At 42.6% G+C, this 20,951-nt stretch overlaps 3 protein-coding genes across 4 annotated transcripts; 2 read left to right on the top strand and 1 right to left on the bottom strand.

Annotated features, from left to right (window-relative positions):
• The first annotated feature begins 28 nt into the window (after window positions 1–28).
• pink1 (PTEN induced kinase 1) lies at window positions 29–4,334 on the top strand. The gene is made up of 8 exons (XM_018685229.2): window positions 29–499; window positions 855–1,130; window positions 1,235–1,338; window positions 1,438–1,620; window positions 1,800–1,963; window positions 2,091–2,218; window positions 2,394–2,624; window positions 2,753–4,334. Exons 1-8 carry the CDS (start codon window positions 143–145, stop codon window positions 3,035–3,037), a joined length of 1,728 nt encoding a protein of 575 aa, XP_018540745.1. The 5' UTR covers window positions 29–142; the 3' UTR covers window positions 3,038–4,334.
• Window positions 4,335–4,606: 272 nt separating this feature from the next.
• On the bottom strand, window positions 4,607–7,480 carry LOC108889028 (tubulin alpha-1B chain). 2 transcript variants are annotated; one of them, XM_018685344.2, is made up of 4 exons: window positions 7,322–7,479; window positions 6,072–6,294; window positions 5,841–5,989; window positions 4,607–5,756 (listed from the first exon to the last, which is right to left on the bottom strand). In XM_018685344.2, exons 1-4 carry the CDS (start codon window positions 7,322–7,324, stop codon window positions 4,776–4,778), a joined length of 1,356 nt encoding a protein of 451 aa, XP_018540860.1. In that variant the 5' UTR covers window positions 7,325–7,479; the 3' UTR covers window positions 4,607–4,775. The 2 variants fall into 2 exon arrangements, with proteins under 2 accessions (XP_018540860.1, XP_050927345.1); XM_051071388.1 differs by having other exon boundaries at window positions 4,607–5,989; window positions 7,322–7,480.
• An 864-nt stretch (window positions 7,481–8,344) lies between these two features.
• Window positions 8,345–19,824, top strand: agmat (agmatine ureohydrolase (agmatinase)). Its single transcript, XM_018685466.2, has 7 exons — window positions 8,345–8,738; window positions 17,167–17,369; window positions 17,560–17,608; window positions 17,938–18,133; window positions 18,671–18,850; window positions 19,165–19,249; window positions 19,334–19,824. The coding sequence occupies exons 1-7, from the start codon at window positions 8,425–8,427 to the stop codon at window positions 19,405–19,407; spliced, it is 1,101 nt and encodes a 366-aa protein (XP_018540982.1). The 5' UTR covers window positions 8,345–8,424; the 3' UTR covers window positions 19,408–19,824.
• Window positions 19,825–20,951: the final 1,127 nt, after the last annotated feature.

Raw genomic sequence — 20,951 nt, 5'->3', positions numbered from 1 at the left:
AGGTCGACTGGCATTCTCGCGCATGCTCGGTAGCAGTTGTTTTGTTTATACAACAGTGTCCTTCCCTGTTAGAGATAGTTGAAGTGTGGCTGCCGTTAGCCGGACCCCAAAAACAGCTTAAATTACCTTTACGGGGTAAATTATGTCTGTGAAACACGCCATTAGCCGGGGGCTCGAGTTGGGCCGGTCGGTCTTTCAGCTGGGTCTCCTCAAATCCGGTGGCCGAGTCGCAGCAAGGCTCCGAGCTGATCGTTTCCGTGTAGGCCCGTCGGTCCGCACCGTTCAGCCTCAGGCTTTCCTGCCGTCCCGGTACCGCTATTACCGCACCTCTCTGAAGGGCCTGGCAGCCCAGCTTCAGTCCGCCGGCTTCAGGAGGGGTTTCACCGGCGGCTCCCCGCGAAACAGGGCCGTGTTTTTGGCCTTCGGTCTCGGTGTGGGACTCATCGAACAACAGCTGGAGGATGACAGGAGGAGTGCGGCGACATGTCAGGAGATCCAGGTTTGTTGTCATTCCTTCTTTAATTGTTGTCCCAAGTACTGTACTTGAGTATAGTTTTACTTGTAACTTATACTATTTATACTCTATACTCTTACTCCACTACATTTCAGAGGGAGACATGGACTTTGTTATGCTTTGTTCTGCTTTGTTATAATGCATTATTATGTTATCTACCACAGCTCCCAAAATTACATAGGATTAAAACAAATTAAACTTTTTGACCTTTTAAGAGCTTTTATCAAGTGTGTGGGTACTCCCTAATTTCCTTGGCTGAATCTGTTATCTCTCACCTGGCCTAAACTAAGGATGGGATCAGAATGAAGCTACCTTTCTCATCTTTTCTCCCAATCTGCAGGCTGTGTTCAGCAAGAAGAGATTCCAGAGCCCTCTCAAACCATTCACCTCTGGACATAAACTGGAGGATTACATTATAGGGAACCAAATTGGGAAAGGCTCCAATGCAGCTGTGTACGAGGCCGCAGCTCAGTTAGCCCCCCCGAACGAGAGTGAGCGTAAGTGCTCCCTGGTGCAGCTGAGGGAAGATGAAGAGGAAGGGGAGAAGGCTCGATCTCTGACATGCTGCTCACTCAGAAACTTTCCTCTGGCAATCAAGATGATGTGGAACTTCGGGGTGGGTACTCTACAACAAATTTATTTTAGGTATCAATCCTCTGGGAAAACAAATGACACACACATCAGTACTGATCAGTGTTTTCTGATGCCATTTGTTTGCAGGCAGGTTCGTCGAGTGAGGATATACTGAAATCCATGTCACAGGAGCTGGTGCCTGCAGGCCCCCTGGCCTTAAAGCAAGAAAAAGAACAAATTACTCTGGATGGGTAAGTACTTTGATTGTTCTTTACTAGTACTATAGTAATGAACCTGGTGAAGGAAAGATGTTTATAAATGGCTGTGATCTCATCTCTGTCTACATTCAGACAATTTGGAGTCCTTCCCAAAAGAGTGTCAGCACACCCTAATGTGATCAGAGTGTACCGGGCTTTCACAGCGGATGTTCCATTGCTGCCAGGTGCCCAGGAAGAGTATCCAGACGTGCTGCCAGCCAGGCTCAACCCTGCTGGTCTTGGCAACAATCGCACTCTTTTCCTGGTCATGAAGAAGTAAGATAATCTTTCACCCCTCATGGTCAAATCTCATACATGATGAGAATTAGAATGTTGTCGTCTGCATGTTTTACCAGTTTTTAATGTGAAGCTGCAGCAGAGGGTAATGCTCTGTTAACATTAGCAGTATCTTAATACAGCTCTGATAAAGCCACCTGTCTTCTTCTGTGCCTTAGCTATCCATGCACACTGCGACAGTACCTGGAAGTGTCCACACCGGGCCGCAGGCAGGGCACTCTGATGGTGCTGCAGCTCCTTGAGGGGGTCGACCATCTGTGCAGACAGGGCATCGCCCACAGAGATCTCAAATCAGACAACGTGCTGCTGGAATTTGACTCAGGTGACATATGTGTTCCATCAGTGGGAGACCAAATTAAACAGATATGCAAATTCCAATCTTCAAATCAATCAGGGATTTGACTCTATTAGTTTTTGTTAAAATTTCAATTGATTCTTCTTTTATACAGATGGATGCCCTCGTTTAGTGATTACTGACTTTGGCTGCTGCTTGGCTCAGAGTGACTCAAGTCTACAGCTGCCCTTCAACAGCATTTGGGTCAACAGAGGAGGGAACGCTTCACTAATGGCACCTGAGGTAGCCTTAATAACTCCTCATTGTAGTTCGCTCTTATTACAGTTAAAAACGTAAAAAGACTCTGTTTTAAAGAGGCTGTCATTGTGATAAATACAGATTCGTGCAAAGAGACGTTTTACAGTTAACCATAACTAACTGTGTGTTTAATCATTTTCCATGATGTGTCTGCCCACAGGTGGTCACTGCAGTTCCAGGATGTGGTGCAGTGATTGACTACAGCAAAGCAGATGCCTGGGCTGTGGGTGCCATCTCCTACGAGATATTCGGGCAGCATAACCCGTTCTATCGAGCCGTGGGACTGGAGAGCAGGACTTACCAGGAGAAGCAGCTTCCTTCTCTACCCTCCAGCGTTCCAGCTGATGTGCAGTTAGTGATCAGACTACTCCTCAGGAGGAACCCAAGCAAGGTAAAGCAGGGGTTGTGAAGACTTTTTTTAGGACGCTGTGAGCTCAGTCAAGTCCAGGAAAACTCTTAAAATCAACTTGAAGTTTGCAGTATTCAAATTCAAATAGTCAGTCATGTTTTTCTCCACAGCGCCCCAGTGCCCGTGTCGCAGCTAACATGCTGCATCTCAGCCTCTGGGGACGGAAGGCCCTGGCCAATCAGGACAGTGCAGGCATGAGGAAGCTGGCTGATTGGCTGCTGTGCCAGTCTGCTGTGGTTCTCCTGAAGGGCTGTAGTGGACCCAGTGGGAACAAGGTGGAGGCAGAGCTTCAGAGGAGCTTTCTGGCTAACCTGGACCTGGAGGACCTGCGCACCGCTGTGGGCTTCCTGCTGTATGGACGAGATCAGCGTCAGGCCTGCATACTGTCTGCATAGATACACTCAAACACATAACTTAGAGTCCTGAATATGGATAGACTGGGAGCCTGGGGTTAAATCTTGCTTTAGAAATGAGTAAAACATCTATATTTGTAATATTTATAATCTTAGCCTTTACATCTATTGACTAAGTAGTGGAGAAAAAGCACTGTACTCTTACACTCTTACTGTGACTGCCAGTGTATTACTGCATTTATTGTGAATTGTCAAATATTGTAATTCACCTTTTTGACCTTTTTCCTGGTCCACCCTAACCCAGTGCTGTCTGTTGCTGCTGAAGTCACTGATCTGCACTTCCCAGGATGAGTTCTCATAAATATGTGAATTAGTTTCACTCAGAATCACTACACATCAGCAGGAGTTAAACAAAGTACAACTAGTGCCCCTAATGCAGAAAGCTACATGTCTTCTGGGTGCAATGCATCATGGATGATCCTGATCCTAGGCCAGAAATGGAAGGTACCACTAGCTACTGGTAATTCTCCCTTAAAAGTGGATATTTTCTTTACAAGCTCTAATGCACTTTTTAAATATTTGCTAGGAAAGACGCCGCACAGCTGTTATCTGTGTGTTTGATGAAAATTTGCCTGTATAAAAGTTATAGACTAACAAAGGCGAAGGAAAATGCTGATATTTTAGATTTAAAGTAATAATATACTATACTTGTCAGACTCTACTGTGTAGGGGGACCTTAAGTTTTACATATTCGCAGGTAACGCACAGAACATAAACTGCTTGTTTGTCCATCAAACTGTCATCAAACTGGTTTCCAGTGGGTGTCTGTGTAAGGTTGTTAGTCGATCACTTATACTCCTATTCTGCACTATGAAATGTATGTAGAAGCCTCTCCATTGTGTCACTACGTAGTAATCACAATGATGATGGGTAGCACTGATCATGCAGAGTATTGACCGACCTTATGGATGTGGTTTTGTTGCTTTTAGTCCTGTGGTTTGCACTTTGTGTCCATGTTTGCACTTGCTCAGAGCCATTGGGGTGGCTTACTGGTGTTTGTTTGTTGCTAGCTTATATACAGTTTAGTACTGATTATAGTCTGGTAAATTGATTTGAATGGAGTGACTTAACGTTTCACACTTCTCTATCATCTGTTATCAAAACCAGTAGGTTAAGTCTACACTTTCAGTATCTTTAAATATCACATAATCACTTACTCAGTTAGGGATACAAGATAAAGAGCATGTATATTGTTTTCATACAAAGATGGGGAGAAATATTTTGGATAAATGTAGATTTTTCTGCAGTGTTTCAGAATAAAGGTATCTGCCTGAAGAGAGCTTTGAGTGCATTGTACAGATCATTCCACAGATTTACTTGAAGACATTACAAACCTATAAATTATGGGCCTAAAATGTTGGAACAGTATATATTCTGCAAAACCTGTATGGTGTTTATTGATCTACTGATATTATATATAGTTTTCTCATCTGATGGCATAGGATTTAGCATTTCAAGATTAGGATGGAGAAATCTCCTGCAAATAATACTTAATTTGTCACCATTGACTAAAAAATTAAGAAAAGGTTTGATAAATAACACACAAACAACTTCATGTTACAGGAATTTTATTTAAGACAGAGCCAAACAGGCATTTTAATGGTAGTACTCTGATTATGGTTAAACTGCTAACTAATAGACAAACATTTCTGTTTGGAATGTATTTAGGAACACACTCAAGTCAACTGTTTCCTTTTTATCTAGCTGCTATATGTCCCTTTTAATACTCCTCACCCTCCTCCTCTCCCTCACCCTCAATGGAGTCAACTCCGACCTCCTCGTAATCCTTCTCCAGAGCTGCCATATCCTCTCTGGCCTCAGAAAACTCTCCCTCCTCCATACCCTCACCCACGTACCAGTGAACAAAGGCACGCTTAGCGTACATCAGATCGAACTTGTGGTCGAGCCGAGCCCAGGCCTCTGCAATAGCAGTGGTGTTGCTCAGCATGCACACAGCCCTCTGGACCTTGGCCAGGTCTCCACCAGGAACCACGGTGGGAGGCTGGTAGTTGATGCCAACCTTGAAACCAGTGGGGCACCAGTCCACAAACTGGATGGAGCGCTTGGTTTTGATGGTGGCGATGGCAGCATTGACATCTTTGGGCACCACATCACCACGGTACAAGAGGCAGCAAGCCATGTACTTGCCGTGGCGTGGGTCACATTTCACCATCTGATTGGCTGGCTCAAAGCAGGCGTTTGTGATCTCAGCCACTGAGAGCTGCTCATGGTACGCCTTCTCAGCAGAGATGACAGGGGCATAGGTGGCCAGGGGGAAGTGGATACGGGGATATGGCACCAAGTTGGTCTGGAACTCGGTCAGATCAACATTGAGGGCACCATCGAAACGAAGGGAAGCAGTGATGGAGGACACGATCTGACTGATCAACCTGTTCAGGTTGGTGTAGGTAGGACGCTCGATATCGAGGTTCCTACGGCAGATGTCGTAGATGGCCTCGTTATCTACCATGAAGGCACAGTCAGAGTGCTCCAGGGTGGTGTGGGTGGTCAGGATGGAGTTGTAGGGCTCCACCACAGCAGTGGACACCTGGGGAGCTGGGTAGATGGAGAACTCCAGCTTAGACTTCTTGCCGTAGTCGACGGACAGACGCTCCATCAGCAGGGAGGTGAAACCAGAGCCGGTGCCACCTCCGAAGCTGTGGAAAACCAGGAAGCCCTGAAGACCAGTGCACTGGTCAGCCTGAGGACAGAGAGGGACACAGTCATCAAATATATGAGATACAGCAAACAAAGAATGAACTCCTCCTAATATTATGTTACCCACCAGTTTGCGGATCCTGTCCAGCACCAGGTCAATGATCTCTTTGCCGATGGTGTAGTGTCCACGGGCGTAGTTGTTGGCAGCATCCTCTTTACCAGTGATCAGCTGCTCAGGGTGGAAGAGCTGACGGTAGGTCCCAGTGCGCACCTCATCTGAGGAGTCAGATTGAGTCACAAACGAGTTTTACAAACTGAAATCATGAGCTATGTGATATCTGTATTTCTGGAGGTTTACCGATGACCGTGGGCTCCAGGTCGACAAAAACAGCCCTGGGGACGTGTTTTCCAGCTCCAGTCTCACTGAAGAAGGTGTTGAAGGAATCATCTCCCCCGCCGATGGCTTTGTCACTGGGCATCTGTCCGTCCGGCTGGATCCCATGTTCCAGGCAATAAAGCTCCCAGCATGCATTGCCAATCTGGACGCCAGCCTGACCAACGTGGATGGAGATACACTCACGCTGGGGTGAAGAGAAAGAAGATTTGGATTAAGATGCACCTCTGACATAGGGAACAGACCACAACTACTACTGATGAAGAGAAAAACACATGCAAACACATAAGGCTTCCAAACTGAAACCAACTTCTATAAAAACAGAAAGCGTTTTTTTAAGATAGCCTTTAAATTACCTGCAAAACTGCAAGGCATCATGGGCAACACTCATTATTTTGTTTGTCAAAAGTGAACACAAACTGTATCTCCACCGTGCATGAAAAACCTTCACTATTTACACTCAATTTTCTATGAGCACATGTCTAACCAAGGTTCAGTCTGTAATTTATTTCTTTGGAGCCCATGCATTTTCTGCTGCGACATAAGACTGTGCCTACTGCCAATGGGATTACTGTAGGGAGAGGGGATTATCTAGGTCAGACATGTTGCAGTGTGCTGTCTCTTTAAAAAGCCACATTCAGATCCTCCACTGAGGTTATGTGCCATCAGATTTCTAATTTATTATATATTTATATATTTTATTCTTTTCCAGTATAATAGAAATATAGTAGGTGGTTTAGTGTTATGTACCACATGAAGACAGCTGGGGGAATTTATCATTTCACAGGAGATGATCAATGGGCACTGAATTGATGTAGTATATAAGAAGGTACATCAAAGCTGCACAAAGGGCCAGAAAATCAGGTTGACTAACTGGTAGTGAAGTTAGTGTGAAGCCAGTGATCAAGCATTGGTATCTAAACTGATTTAGATGAGTTATGTGGGAAGAGGATTAGTCCTTTGCACTGCAGGAATGTATTAGATTACATTCTAACAAAACTAACAAATGTTTAATTGTCTAACATAAGGCAAATTGACGATGCATCTACAGCAGTAATAGGCGACAGAATATACCAACACAAGAAAGGGTAACATTGGAGAAATATCACATGTGCGACCTACTTTCCCCCCCATCTCCCCCTGATATAGGTTAGACATTTAAAACAACAGATGGAGAGAGAAATGTCAGAAATTCAATTTAATATCGTACTTACCATGATGGCTTGTCGATATTATGCAATGTAATGAGACAAGTCTGAGGAGTGTTGTCGTCTGCAGTGTGCGGTGTCTGAAGCTGGTCTGACGAAGCCGCACTCTCTGCCTCTTGAGGAGGACAGGTGAAGTGCGCAATAATAATAAAACCTCCTCCGTCTGCCGCAGTAAGTTAGACATTCAGAACAACGTTACATAGGATAATATAGTTAAATGTATTTATGCATTGTTCTATTATAGCTCTCTCTCAGAGATAGGTAGACATGAAAACTGATGAACAGAAGCAAAAAAAATCTTAATTTTGACTATGAAGTAATTGTGACTTTGTAACTCAAAACACTGATTTACAGTCTCATAATTTTAACTCATGTCAAAATGTTTTTATCATGCGTAATAGTAAGTAGAAAACAGAAAGAAAATAAAAGTCAAAATTCTCACAATTTAACAAAGTAATCTTACCATCTTTTATTTTGACTTAGTGACTCAAAATGAGTTACTAAAGCCAAATTATCAGATGGTTAGCTGTATCTCATAGTTCAGACTAAGTCCCCCTAACTTCTTCTTTCAAGACATATTTTATATCATTACACCTGTGTTTCACCTCTGTTGACATTCATCTGTTTATACACCAACCTCGTCTCATTGAAGTCTACAGGAAGAGTTAAACTTGTATGCAAATACATTAAAAACTCTATTGCTATTACTATTTTCCTCACCGTGGCGGAGATGGGCCTCTAGAGGCCGCCCCCTCCCACCTGCCCTGTCACTGTCTTGTGGACCCATGTTGCCTTCACGGTCAGAACCATGTGGTTATTTTGAAAGCCACACGCGCGACCAGACAAGAAAAGGGAAAAAATAATATCTCATCTAGAGTGGGTTGATACTGTGTACCGTGTATTGAATTGCCAGACGTGGCGCATTCAAAATTACAACGTTTGACCACTTTATTAAACATGAAACACTACACTGATGTACTTTTTGTCCTTCCTCTGTGGCAAATACGACACGGGAAGTTACGAGCTCACAAGGAAATAAAGTACCTACACAAGTCAGTCTCTCCGCTACAACTCACACAGCTCCATATTAAACACGTAACTCAGAAAATATGTTGTCATGTTGGAGAAACCTGAACGCAACTCGCGCCATTATTTCACCGTGTTATACAGCAGCGGGTTTCTTCTCTCTACAACCGCAACAAACTTTGTCTCTCTGCAGCGACAGAAGAGTTTCACGCGTGAATCCCAACAGAAAGTGCTCAGGGAAACGCTACAATGTGCCACCGAGCGCCGAGTTTGTTGCTCGGGTGTCAGGAATCCCTACCATGGCCAAACTGCCTTACCAGGAGACAGCGGACGGGCTTGATGCGGCGTTTGTCGGTGTCCCAATTGACACCGGGACCTCCAACCGACCCGGAGCAAGGTGCTGTTTTTCTCTGCAGCAGCTGGGAAAGAGTGTGGGCCTGCTGCTGCTGTATTCATACAGTGTCACAGCATATGTGTCTCTAGCGAGAGTCCCCTGTCACATTACGCAGTTACTTTGAGATTACAGCATAATATGCTTTCAAGCAGTTGCACGAGCCATTATTTTCAGATTTATAAAGATAAATTGAAACCCCAGTTTAGTTCATCAAGAGAGCAATTTGTTGAATCTACAACAAAGCTTCATATTTCATGTTTTGTATGTAAAATCTTAACGTGAGATTTAATCAGTAACTACAGCTGTTATATAAATGTTGTTGAGCATAAACACTGTAAATGACAGCAAATTGTGTTTGTAGTAAAGGAAGCAGTTCTGTCATTTTATTTTTGTGCCTTTATTTTGAAGAGCACTGCTCTTCTTCTCCGTATACTTCCTGTTGTTGCTGCCGCTAGACTTCCCGCTCACGATTTGTCGTAAATGACCTGCTCTCGTTGTTTCTGTTGGTAAGACATGCAAACAAATTATTTACTTGTTATATTATGTGTAGAAATTTATGAAAGGAATTTTTTATTGTGGTTCGCTTCATGTTTTGTGTTGTTTGCATGTCACGTTAAGGAATGTCAGTGCGACGTGTAGGTGGAGATAGGCTGCTAGCAGGCTGAACATAAACTTAGCGCCCTTGGAAGCAGAAGGAGGTATGGAAAGATTAATGGTGTTCATTGTTAAACAAGTTGTTCATTTCGTTTAAAATATAATTTGTGTTAAGTTTAAAAATGTAAACATGTTTCTGTACATTATGTGTGTGTAAATAATAGGTACTGTGGTATTTGTATTTCTGTTCATATAGTTTTCACGGTGTCAAAATTAGAGGAGAAGAAAAGAGGAGAGAAGTAAAGCATGCACCAGTCGAAGCTCTCTGCATTATTTGGTTATTCCAAGTGGGCCGCTACAGTGAAAACTCCCTGGCTACAACAGACCTGCCGTCCCTGTAGAGAAGCTGACGCCATTTCATCTGAGATCCAGCTACCAACCTGTTCCCAGCCACCTAACTCCGCTCGCACTCACATTCAGCACAGGCAAGATTAAAAAGGACAGCACGCTGAAGGTATAACTACAGATGCTGAAAAAAGAGACATTGGGTACCAAGGAACAAAAGGAACTATGTATGAACACATACAGCACAACTGAAGTGCCTGAAATACTAACATAATATTTTGAGGTCAAAATAATTTGTGAGCTGGCTACTAACACATAATAGCTTTGAAATTGGTGAATATTTCAAGACCAATGGCACATGTGTTTATGGAATAATAATTCATGACATGTTTGTTTATGAAAAGTTGAAGGGTGAAGTTCTTTAGCTATTAATATTTACAGCGCTCATTTATGACATTGTGGTTACTGTTTTATGACAAAATCCCTTTGAATGTCCATAATCTGTAAATGCTTGATATAAGTACAACTCTGTGGTAAAAGATAACTGCAGCTTATAAGTGTGAATTCAGGCATAGGACAATCAAAAGACACGCCAGACTTAAAGCAGTTACACAAACAAACAAGATGTCACCCCCAACAGAGGAAACAGACAATCCCACAGACACGCCACTCAGGTCTAGCTCACGTGAAAGAAAGCTAACAGAGAAAGGCCAAGAGATGCATGACCAAGACATCAAAAAACGTGAAAAAACATTTAACAAAGCCTATAACTCTTGGAAGCTAGTAGCAAGGGAGACAAGGACAAAATTAAAAACCTTCTGCTCATTAGAAGACCTCAATAAATTACATGAAGATATTCAAGCAAAGTACGATGCTGTAAAACTACAGTATGAACCTATTCTACGTAACAGTAACACCACACCAGAGATCGTCAAAAAAATGGATGCCTGTGGTGTACTGACCATGGAAATTCGTGACCTCATAAGCAACCGTATAGAGACTATTAATGAAGATTATAATGATCAACTTGAAAAGGAAAGAGTAAGAGAAACATTAAACAAAAATGAATATGGGTCTGTCTTTGGCCTAACTAAAACTGAAACTGTAAGTTCATTCGAGTCATTAGAGAAATCGAGCAAACACTCTGGCTCAGCTAGTACCCACGGCAGTAGAGTAGATGCAGAAGCAGAGCTTGCTGCTAAGCTGGAGCAATCAAAGGCCATGGAAGAAATTCAAGCACAGCAAGCACATCTTCACAAGTTAGAAAGTGAATGGAAACTTAAAGAGGCAAAAATGTTGTCAGAAATGAAGCAAAGAGAGGTGGAAATGCAACAACAGTTGGAACAAGAGAGAGCAAAACTGCAACAACTACAAGCAGAAAAGGAAGTTGCTATCGCAGCAGCTCGTGTGAGAGCATATGACAGTTTTGAAGGTTTTGAGAACCACAATGAAGAAATCAACTACAAAACTAGCTCTGCGTGTTATAAAATAAAAACTGAGCCTCAACTGAATCCAGACGCTGCTTCATTCCAACCTCACCAGGCAGCTCCTGAAATGACAATGACCCAGCAGTCTGTCAGTCTAGCTCAAGCAATCGCCAGCTCATTAAGTATGAATCGCTTGCCAGTCCCTGAACCCACCACCTTTAGTGGTGATCCTTTAAGGTTTACTGATTGGAAGATGTCATTCATGACTTTGATTGACAGAAAACCACTCTCAGCGAGTGAGAAGATGTTTTATCTCAAAAATTATCTTGCTGGAGAGGCGCGCAAAGCTGTAGAAGGTTTCTTTTATCGAGATTCAGAGAATGCATACAATGGAGCTTGGAAAGTTTTACAGGACAGATATGGTAACCCATTCACCATACAGAGAGCTTTCCGTGATAAGCTCATGAAATGGCCAAAGATCAGCACAAACGACCCGCTAGCACTACGAGAGTTCGCCGACTTTCTCCAAAGCTGTACTGAAGCAATCCCATACGTCAAAGGACTGACTATTCTTAATGACTGTGAGGAAAACCACAAGTTGCTCAAAAAACTGCCAGAATGGATTGTCCGAAAGTGGAGTCGAATTGTTGTGGACGAACTTGACACATCTGGCAACTATCCAGATCTTGCATGCTTCACAGGGTTCCTGAGCAAAGAAGCACGGATAGCTTGTAACCCTATTGCTTCTCCACTGTTGATAAATTTCAAACCTGTAGATGATAGAATCTCAAAGAGAGCCAAAGCCTTCAACACAAACACACAACCAAAGAGTTTCGCTCAGGAGAAACAAGAAACAAACAGCAGTAAACCAAAATCACCTTGTTCTGTCTGTAAAGGTGAAGCTCATGGCATCACAAAGTGTCCCACTTTCACAACAAAGAGTGTTGAAGATAAAAGGGCATTCATCCATGAAAATCGACTCTGCTTTGGATGCTTGAGAAAGGGTCATATGATCAAGGACTGCAAGAGGCGACACACGTGCAATATATGCAGCCGTCGTCACCCAACCTGCTTGCATGAAGACAGGAAGCAAAGACCTGTAGAAGCAATAACAAATAGCTCCACTTCCACAGAAGAACGTGCAAGTCAGGAAACACATAAGGTCGTGTCCCATACATCAACACAACACGCTTCTGCTACCTCAAATATCGTCCCAGTCTTTGTGTCCTCAGTACAAGAACCACACAGAGAAATACTTACATACGCGATACTGGACACACAGAGTGACTCAACATTTGTCTTGGAAGATGTACTTGACAAACTGAATGTGAATGTCCAGCCAGTAAAGCTGAAACTTAGTACTATGACAGCCATTGACACAATCATATCAAGCAAGAGTGCTCATGGTCTACAGGTTCGAGGTCTCCACTCGGAGAACTGCATTCAACTACAGCAGGCCTACAGTCGTGACTTCATCCCGGTGGACAAGTCTTACATTCCAACGAAGGAAACAGCATTACTGTGGCCTCATCTCAGAAACTTGGCAGATAAGTTACCACCCCTCCAAGACTGTGATGTAGGGCTCCTAATAGGTTACGACTGTCCAGCAGCACTGGCTCCTCTTGAAGTCATCCTAGGTGACAGAAACCAACCGTTCGCACAGAGATCAGAACTAGGATGGAGTATAATAGGCTCATCGAACCCCCACCTAGACAGACAAGGAAGTCAAAGCTTTGTGCATCGGCTAACAGTAAAAGAACTGCCAGTTCCATCGACGACAGATGTTCTAAAGGCCCTGGAATCAGACTTCATTGAGAGAACTCATGAGGATAAACATGTGTCCCAAGATGATGTTCATTTCATACAGTTCCTCAGTAACCACATCACACAGAAGGAGGACAGGCATTATGAAATGCCTCTCCCTTTCAAAGGCAACAGCCCGCCCAACCTACCAAACAACAAGAGGCTAGCCACAGTTCGCCTACAGTGTCTTAAGAAAAAATTAAAGGCCAACAAACGATACTATGATCAATACAAAACATTCATGGAAGAAACAATTAACAACGGTGATGCAGAGCCTGCCCCTACAACATCTGAGAGAGAGACAGAGTGGTACCTTCCACATCATGGCATCTACCACCCCAGAAAACCGGATAAGTTGAGAGTCGTTTTTGACTGTTCAGCCAAATTCCATGGTGTTTCTCTAAATGACACTCTGCTAACTGGGCCTGATCTAATCAATCCTCTAGTAGGAGTACTTTGCAGATTCAGGAAGGAAGCCGTAGCCATTATTTGTGATATTGAAAGAATGTTTCATCAGTTCTCTGTCACTCCTGAATCCAGGAATTATTTGAAGTTCCTCTGGTGGGAAGGCGGAGATTTGGAGAAGGAACCACAGGAGTACAGGATGGCGGTGCATCTCTTTGGAGCCGCTTCATCTCCTGGATGTGCCAATTTTGGCTTAAAGCATCTAGCACAACAACACAAAGCTAGCTATCCTCTAGCATCAACATTTGTGGAGAAAAACTTTTATGTTGATGACGGGCTAGTCAGCGTCCCATCAGTTGATGAAGCCAAACAACTGATCTCTGAGTCGCAAGAGTTGTGCCAACGAGGAGGCCTGCGCCTTCACAAATTCAACTCGAATGAAGAAGCAGCGCTCTCTTGCTTAGACCCTTCTGAAAGAGCAGCAAACATCGAGCCTCTAGGTTTTGATCCAACGCCATCAGAACGTGCTCTCGGCATTCAGTGGTCAATAAAGGATGACACTTTCAGCTTTAACATCACTTTGAAAGATCAGCCTTCAACTCGTCGTGGTTGTCTGTCTGTCATCGCCTCTCTCTACGATCCACTCGGATTCATCGCTCCATTCAGCCTAAGTGGAAAACGCATCCTTCAAGAGCTTTGTCACAGAGGTATCGGATGGGATGACCCACTCCCAGAAGATATGAAGCCACGGTGGGAGGAATGGATAAATGGTCTTCTCAAGTTGAAAGAGGTCTCAATTCAGAGATGTTACCACCCACATGACTTTCATGACATTGTCAGAGTAGAGTTACACCATTTTTCAGATGCCAGCTGTGTGGGATATGGTGCATGTTCTTACCTCAGGTACAAAAATGACAAGGACGAAGTCCATTGCAGTCTCGTGATGGCGAAAGCAAGGGTCGCACCCTCAAAGGTCACAAGTATTCCAAGGCTAGAACTCGCAGCAGCAGTAGTTTCTGCAAAGCTCAGTGTCATGTTAAAATGTGAACTTGACATGAAAATTGATCAAGAATTTTTCTGGACTGATTCACAAGTCGTACTTGGGTACATCAACAATGATGCTCGTAGGTTCCACATATTTGTTGCAAACCGTGTTCAACTGATTAGAAACAATAGTAATCCCAATCAATGGTATTATGTGGATACCTCAGAAAACCCAGCCGACCACGCATCCCGAGGTCTTCGCGCTTCAGACATTCACTCAACGAACTGGCTGCGAGGACCAAAGTTTCTCTGGGAGCGTGAATTACATCTAACGCCCAGAACTCCAACAGACTTACTCGTCGGTGATCCTGAAGTCAAAACAATTCAGGTACTTGCAACCGAAACCAATAACTGCAATGACATCCTCAGGCGTCTGAGTCAGTTTTCTTCATGGACAACACTTGTAAAGGTGGTTGCAAGAATCAAGAGACTGATGTCTAAACAAAAACAACATAGTGAACATGTAACTGTCGAGGAGCGTGAGAAGGCTGCTGAGACAGTAATTAAGATCGTACAGCAGCAAGCCTTCCCCCATGAAATTAAAATGCTTCAAAGTGGAAAAGACCTTCCAAACTCAAGCTCTCTCTTCAGTCTTGATCCCTTCTGGTCTGAAGGACTTCTCTGTGTTGGTGGGAGATTAAAACAGTCATCTCTCTGTCACAAAGTCAAGCATCCAGTCATCTTACCAAACAACAGTCATATTACTAAGCTGATTGTGTCCCACTACCACGCTAAGACATGCCATCAGGGTCGAACCCAGACACAAATGGAGCTTAGGACCAATGGATTCTGGGTCATTGGTGGGAGCAAGCTGGTTGCTAAGCTAATACACACCTGTGTGCTTTGCAGGAAACTTCGACGGCCAATAGAGAACCAGCGAATGGCTGAACTACCTAAAGAACGTCTTGAAGCCTCAGCACCTTTCACGTATAGCGGCATGGACTGTTTTGGCCCGTTCATTGTAAAGAAAGCCCGCAAAGAATACAAAAGATATGGACTAATTTTCACATGTCTGTACTCTAGAGCCGTCCATATTGAGATGCTCGAAGATTTGTCGACAGACTCATTCATCAATGCATTGAGATGCTTCATCAGCCTCAGAGGAGCTGTCCGACAACTACATTGCGACCAAGGTTCTAACTTCATTGGCGCCAGAAATGAGTTTAAGGAAGCATTTAAACAATGTGACGCCAAACTACTGGAAATCTTCTTGACTGAAAGGCAATGCGAATTTGTCTTCAACGCCCCTTCTGCCAGCCACGCAGGCGGTGTCTGGGAGCGGCAAATCAGAACCGTTAGAAACGTGTTAAACGCCACCTTTGCACAGTGCCCGGGTCGACTTGATGACGCCTCTCTCAGAACATTGTTTTATGAGGCCATGGCTATCGTTAACAGCCGCCCATTAACAGTAGATGGAATCAATGATCCACAAGCGCTGGAACCTTTAACACCGAATCATCTCATCATGATGAAATCTAAAGTTGCTCTTCCTCCTCCTGGAGTATTTGTCAAGGAGGATTTGTATGCTACAAAGAGATGGAGGAGAGTTCAGTATCTCATTGAACAATTCTGGGGTCGCTGGAAAAAGGAGTATCTACTCAACATATCCACAAGAAAAAAATGGCACTTACCTCAGCGCAACCTCAGAGTCAATGATATTGTCATCATTAAAGACGACAACCTCCCAAGAAATCATTGGCAACTTGGACGAGTGGTGGAGACTGTTCAAGACAGCGATGGCTTAGTCCGTCGAGTTAAAGTGCAAGTAGGAGAGCGAAAGCCTCAAAGAAAACAAGATCCCCCATCCAAACCTTCAGTTATTGAGAGACCAATCCAAAAATTAGTGCTTCTCCTTGAAAATTGAGTGGAACAGACAGAGTGACAACTGTTTGTGTACACATTGCTTCATTGTATGATGTTGTACAGTTCAATTGCATACCTCTGATAGTTCAACATAAAGTTATTCATTTATTAGAGTCAAGAAATCCTACACAATTCATTTCCTCTTTGTGTACTTGTTCATTCATTGTAGTAGGATTTGGTGGGAGTGTAAATGACAGCAAATTGTGTTTGTAGTAAAGGAAGCAGTTCTGTCATTTTATTTTTGTGCCTTTATTTTGAAGAGCACTGCTCTTCTTCTCCGTATACTTCCTGTTGTTGCTGCCGCTAGACTTCCCGCTCACGATTTGTCGTAAATGACCTGCTCTCGTTGTTTCTGTTGGTAAGACATGCAAACAAATTATTTACTTGTTATATTATGTGTAGAAATTTATGAAAGGAATTTTTTATTGTGGTTCGCTTCATGTTTTGTGTTGTTTGCATGTCACGTTAAGGAATGTCAGTGCGACGTGTAGGTGGAGATAGGCTGCTAGCAGGCTGAACATAAACTTAGCGCCCTTGGAAGCAGAAGGAGGTATGGAAAGATTAATGGTGTTCATTGTTAAACAAGTTGTTCATTTCGTTTAAAATATAATTTGTGTTAAGTTTAAAAATGTAAACATGTTTCTGTACATTATGTGTGTGTAAATAATAGGTACTGTGGTATTTGTATTTCTGTTCATATAGTTTTCACGGTGTCAAAATTAGAGGAGAAGAAAAGAGGAGAGAAGTAAAGCATGCACCAGTCGAAGCTCTCTGCATTATTTGGTTATTCCAAGTGGGCCGCTACAAACACAAAGTGACATAAAATGGAAATATAAAAATACTAATGCAGTATCCTTTGTGATCCTTCCTGAGTTTGCTTAACCTTTAGATTCAAATGTTGCAGCACAAATGTTGAAATTAAACACCAGACATTTCCTCCACCACCACAGGTTTGGTCCCCGTCAGATCAGAGTGGAGTCCGCCATGCTGAGGGCTTACAACAGTGGCACCAGAGCAGCACCTTATGAGTCCCTTATGGTGGCTGATATTGGGGACGTCAATGTGAATGTGTATGACCTGAAGGACACCTGCAAACGCATCACGGAGGCCTACAGGAAGATCCTGGCTACAGGCTGCATCCCTCTGACTATGGGTGAGAGTGACTAGATAAAAAAGAGGGACTCCACTTACACAGATAAGTAAATGTTTTGTAAGAGTAAAAGAAAGCTCTGTTGAGTCTGGTCTGTATAATTATTACCCAGATAAACAGCCTCATAAGCTGTGATTGAACAAGTGCGTGTTCGATCAAAGGTCAGATGTTAAGGAAGTTTTGGTGTCTGCAGGTGGTGATCACACAATTGCATATCCAATCCTGCAAGCTGTTGCTGAGAAGTAAGTATGTAGGTTATGTGTTACTGCCTGGGGGCTGCATGTGTGCTGCATCTATATTATCAGCAGTTTAAAGTACAAGGACTAGACAACTAACAAATGTTTTTTCAACAAATACAGTCGGAAATATGATTTAAAAAAGGAGAAAAGCAGAAAAGATTAACAAACCAATTATTTAAACTTTAAATCAGATATTCAATGTTTCTACTCCAAGATGAACAGCATGACTTTTGCACGTAGATACATGCCTACACATGACAAGAAACCCGTGCAAAAACTTCATGCACTGCGTCCTCATGCCTCACTCCGTCTGTTCTCTGATACTGCATCAGGTATGGCCCAGTGGGTCTGGTCCATGTGGATGCTCATGCTGACACCAGTGATGTGGTCCTTGGGGAGAAGATTGGACACGGGACTCCATTCAGACGTTGTGTGGAGGAAGGGCTGTTGGACTGTAAGAGAGTGGTCCAGATCGGCCTGCGGGGATCAGGCTACTCTGCAGATTCATATGAATGGAGTCGTGCCCAGGTACTCTGCTAGAACATTGTAGGTCTTGTGTATACAACAGTCAAATGTCAACATTCTGGTTTACTGCGGAGCCATAGTTTAGTTAACAGTCTAGAGAAAATGTTACGAGTTGAGCACCAACTTGCTTCTAGTTGAGTCACTTCTTTTCTTCTACCTGAACCAGTCAGCCCTGGCCCGGCTGGCCTGTCACGCTCTTTTCCGATAGTGATTCACTGTACTATCTAGACTGCCCTGAAGAAGCAGCACTGCTCAGATACTGTATTCTAATCTCTTGTATTGTCAGTGCAGTACTGGCTGAAGCTCTTGTGAAACAACCATGAGCTACAGGAAGATGCTGAGTTTTAAGGCTACAGCTGATTGCAGCTGAGCATAAGTTGTAGATGCCAAAAATAAGCACTTGTTCAAACAATCATTGAGCCAGCCAATAATAGATACTGTAAGGTCATTTTGTGCTGTTGGCTGGTTTCTATGTTGTCCCTTCAAGCAAAAGAGAATGACGGTATTTTAACAAGCATTCATTACTTGTATATTGTGCAGGGTTTCCGAGTTGTCCAAGTGGAAGAGTGTTGGTTCAAATCTCTTGCACCTCTGATGGCTGAGGTCAGGGCTCAGATGGGAAGCGGTCCAGTATACCTCAGTTTTGACATCGATGCTCTTGACCCGGGCTTTGCTCCTGGAACCGGCACACCAGAGATAGCAGGACTTACTCCCATCCAGGTAAACATGATGCAACAGACTTTAATCTGTCTGAACTATCGTCTGATTTTTTTTAAAAAGATCTTGTGACACTATTTTGTCTTGTTGCTCATTATATTATGAATTTACTTTAACACTTCCACATGTATAATTTAAAAGTGCATGCATGCAGGAGGAAAATGTCAGCAGAGAAATTAGAGTGGTTGTTATTGATTCTATTAAAATAAGCAGTTTGTCAAAATGACGTATGTTCTTTTTAAACTGTAACTGAATCAGCTGTACTCATTTGAACAGTGTGAATTTTGCTATATTTTCATTATCTTGACTTGATTTAGGGAGTTGAGATTATCCGGGGCTGTCGTGGTCTGAATCTTGTCGGATGTGATCTAGTGGAGGTATCTCCACCCTATGACACCACAGGTATTTTACACATTTAATTTCTCATCAAAATACATTGTTTATATATTTTTGTACCCTCTATTTATACTTTTTTCCACTTAACAGGGAACACTGCACTGACTGGTGCCAACCTTCTGTTTGAAATGTTGTGTGTCCTCCCAAAAATGAAATACTACTGATCAGAGTAAACCACACAGAACAGTACAGGTAGTTTGTTTACAGTCAGTACCACATTACCTGAATACAACATGACCATGTTGTTCTGCTGACTAAGCCTTTAAATAAGCCAAATTCTGCAACAATTACAACTTTATGTTTTCATCAAAGCAATTAATCAAAACCATCAAGGAGATAAATACAATATTGAGACTAAGTCAAACATCTGACAGCACCAGATGTTAATTACACTAACTTGTAAATGAAATTCAGAACTACAGCATCTTGATAAATCAGTGGAATATATTCACCTTATCTTTCAATCTACTTTAAAATACAGGATAAGATAACAAAGCAATGTGATTATATTGTTATATATTATATTGGTATCGGTGACATTTGTACAGTTTATGTTAATAAATCAAGCAAGCACACACTAAGTTTGACTTTAATGTGTTTGTCATGTCACTTAACTCACTTAACATCACTTGCACAGTACGTTGATGACTAGGAGTTTAATTTTGAATAAACTCATAAGATTTTGCACCTGCATTTTTGTTTTGTCAGGGCATCTTAAGAAGAAGATGGTCGGTTTGAGTAATATAGGTTAGCATAGCCACTTCATTACATTATTATTCATTGTTACAATTCCTTTGCAAAACACTTGTAAACTCCCTTTTCTGTGTTTTTTAACCTTAATCTGTCTTACACCTCCTCTCAGGCTGTATGAGTCCATCCTATCAGCAGCACTGAGAGGACCACCACTCCAACCTGTGTCACATATTTAACCCTGCTGTGACAGAACCAGAACTAATGGTGGCCAGATTACTAACACCGCAATAGACATAATAGTATCATTATCATATTCCTGGTAAACCTCAAGCCGACAGTCACTTAAGCCCCATAATAATAGTTATATTTATTAAAACGCCTGGTCTTTTTTGTCTATTTTTGTCAATAATTGTGTCAAAAAAATGGCCTATGTGTAAATAATTTACACCCTTTTTCCAGGAGAAGTAGAACTTTCAAAATCTGTCAAGTATTTACCATTCTTATGTAATTAAATACCTAAAACTGTGTGTTATAAGAAGAAAAGGACAAAAACGGAATTGAATTTTCTTCAACTTTCTTTTTATAAATTTCTTGAAAAGTGCAGATTGAACAATTCTGAGATTGCAAAAATCTAAAATTGCACGAAGTACAGTGATTTGAAATACACATGCGCCGCGGTGTCACCGGTGATCCCCGTGGTGTTAAAAGGGTTAGAGGTTCCTCAGCTTGTTGGCTACTGCTTAAACATGAAGACTTAGAAGAGTCTGTTCGATTTTCAGCGTGTACATAATGTTAAATATATGTGTGTGAGAGCGTAATGTTTCGAGCTAACCGCGTGCCAGCAGCGCACATTAAAAATAATCAAACATACCCTGTGTTTTCTCCCCACGCGCCCTGCAATGGACCAATCACAGCAAACGGCGACGTAAACAAGGAAACGGTCAAATCAACCGCGCACAAGTACGAGAAATGGAGAGAAAACTTCATGTATTTCTACACAAACAAGGTGTCATTT

Source organism: Lates calcarifer, linkage group LG6 (genome assembly GCF_001640805.2).
Source record: "Lates calcarifer isolate ASB-BC8 linkage group LG6, TLL_Latcal_v3, whole genome shotgun sequence".
In the NCBI taxonomy this organism is placed as follows: Eukaryota; Metazoa; Chordata; class Actinopteri; family Centropomidae; genus Lates; species Lates calcarifer.
Note: the sequence above shows the minus strand (reverse complement) of the source record. Positions and strands in the feature narration are given on the sequence as shown.

Bases quoted from the DNA above. Each gene is read 5' to 3' on its own strand.
- pink1 (XM_018685229.2), top strand. From the start codon at position 143: ATGTCTGTGAAACACGCCATTAGCCGGGGGCTCGAGTTGGGCCGGTCG. The intron at 1,339-1,437 runs GTAAGTACTTTG...GTCTACATTCAG, and splicing joins GAACAAATTACTCTGGATGG to ACAATTTGGAGTCCTTCCCA. The intron at 1,621-1,799 runs GTAAGATAATCT...TCTGTGCCTTAG, and splicing joins CTTTTCCTGGTCATGAAGAA to CTATCCATGCACACTGCGAC.
- LOC108889028 (XM_051071388.1), bottom strand. The intron at 5,990-6,071 runs GTAAACCTCCAG...CTGACTCCTCAG, and splicing joins CCTGGAGCCCACGGTCATCG to ATGAGGTGCGCACTGGGACC.
- agmat (XM_018685466.2), top strand. From the start codon at position 8,425: ATGTTGTCATGTTGGAGAAACCTGAACGCAACTCGCGCCATTATTTCA. The intron at 8,739-17,166 runs GTGCTGTTTTTC...CCACCACCACAG, and splicing joins TCCAACCGACCCGGAGCAAG to GTTTGGTCCCCGTCAGATCA. The intron at 19,250-19,333 runs GTATTTTACACA...TCCACTTAACAG, and splicing joins TCCACCCTATGACACCACAG to GGAACACTGCACTGACTGGT.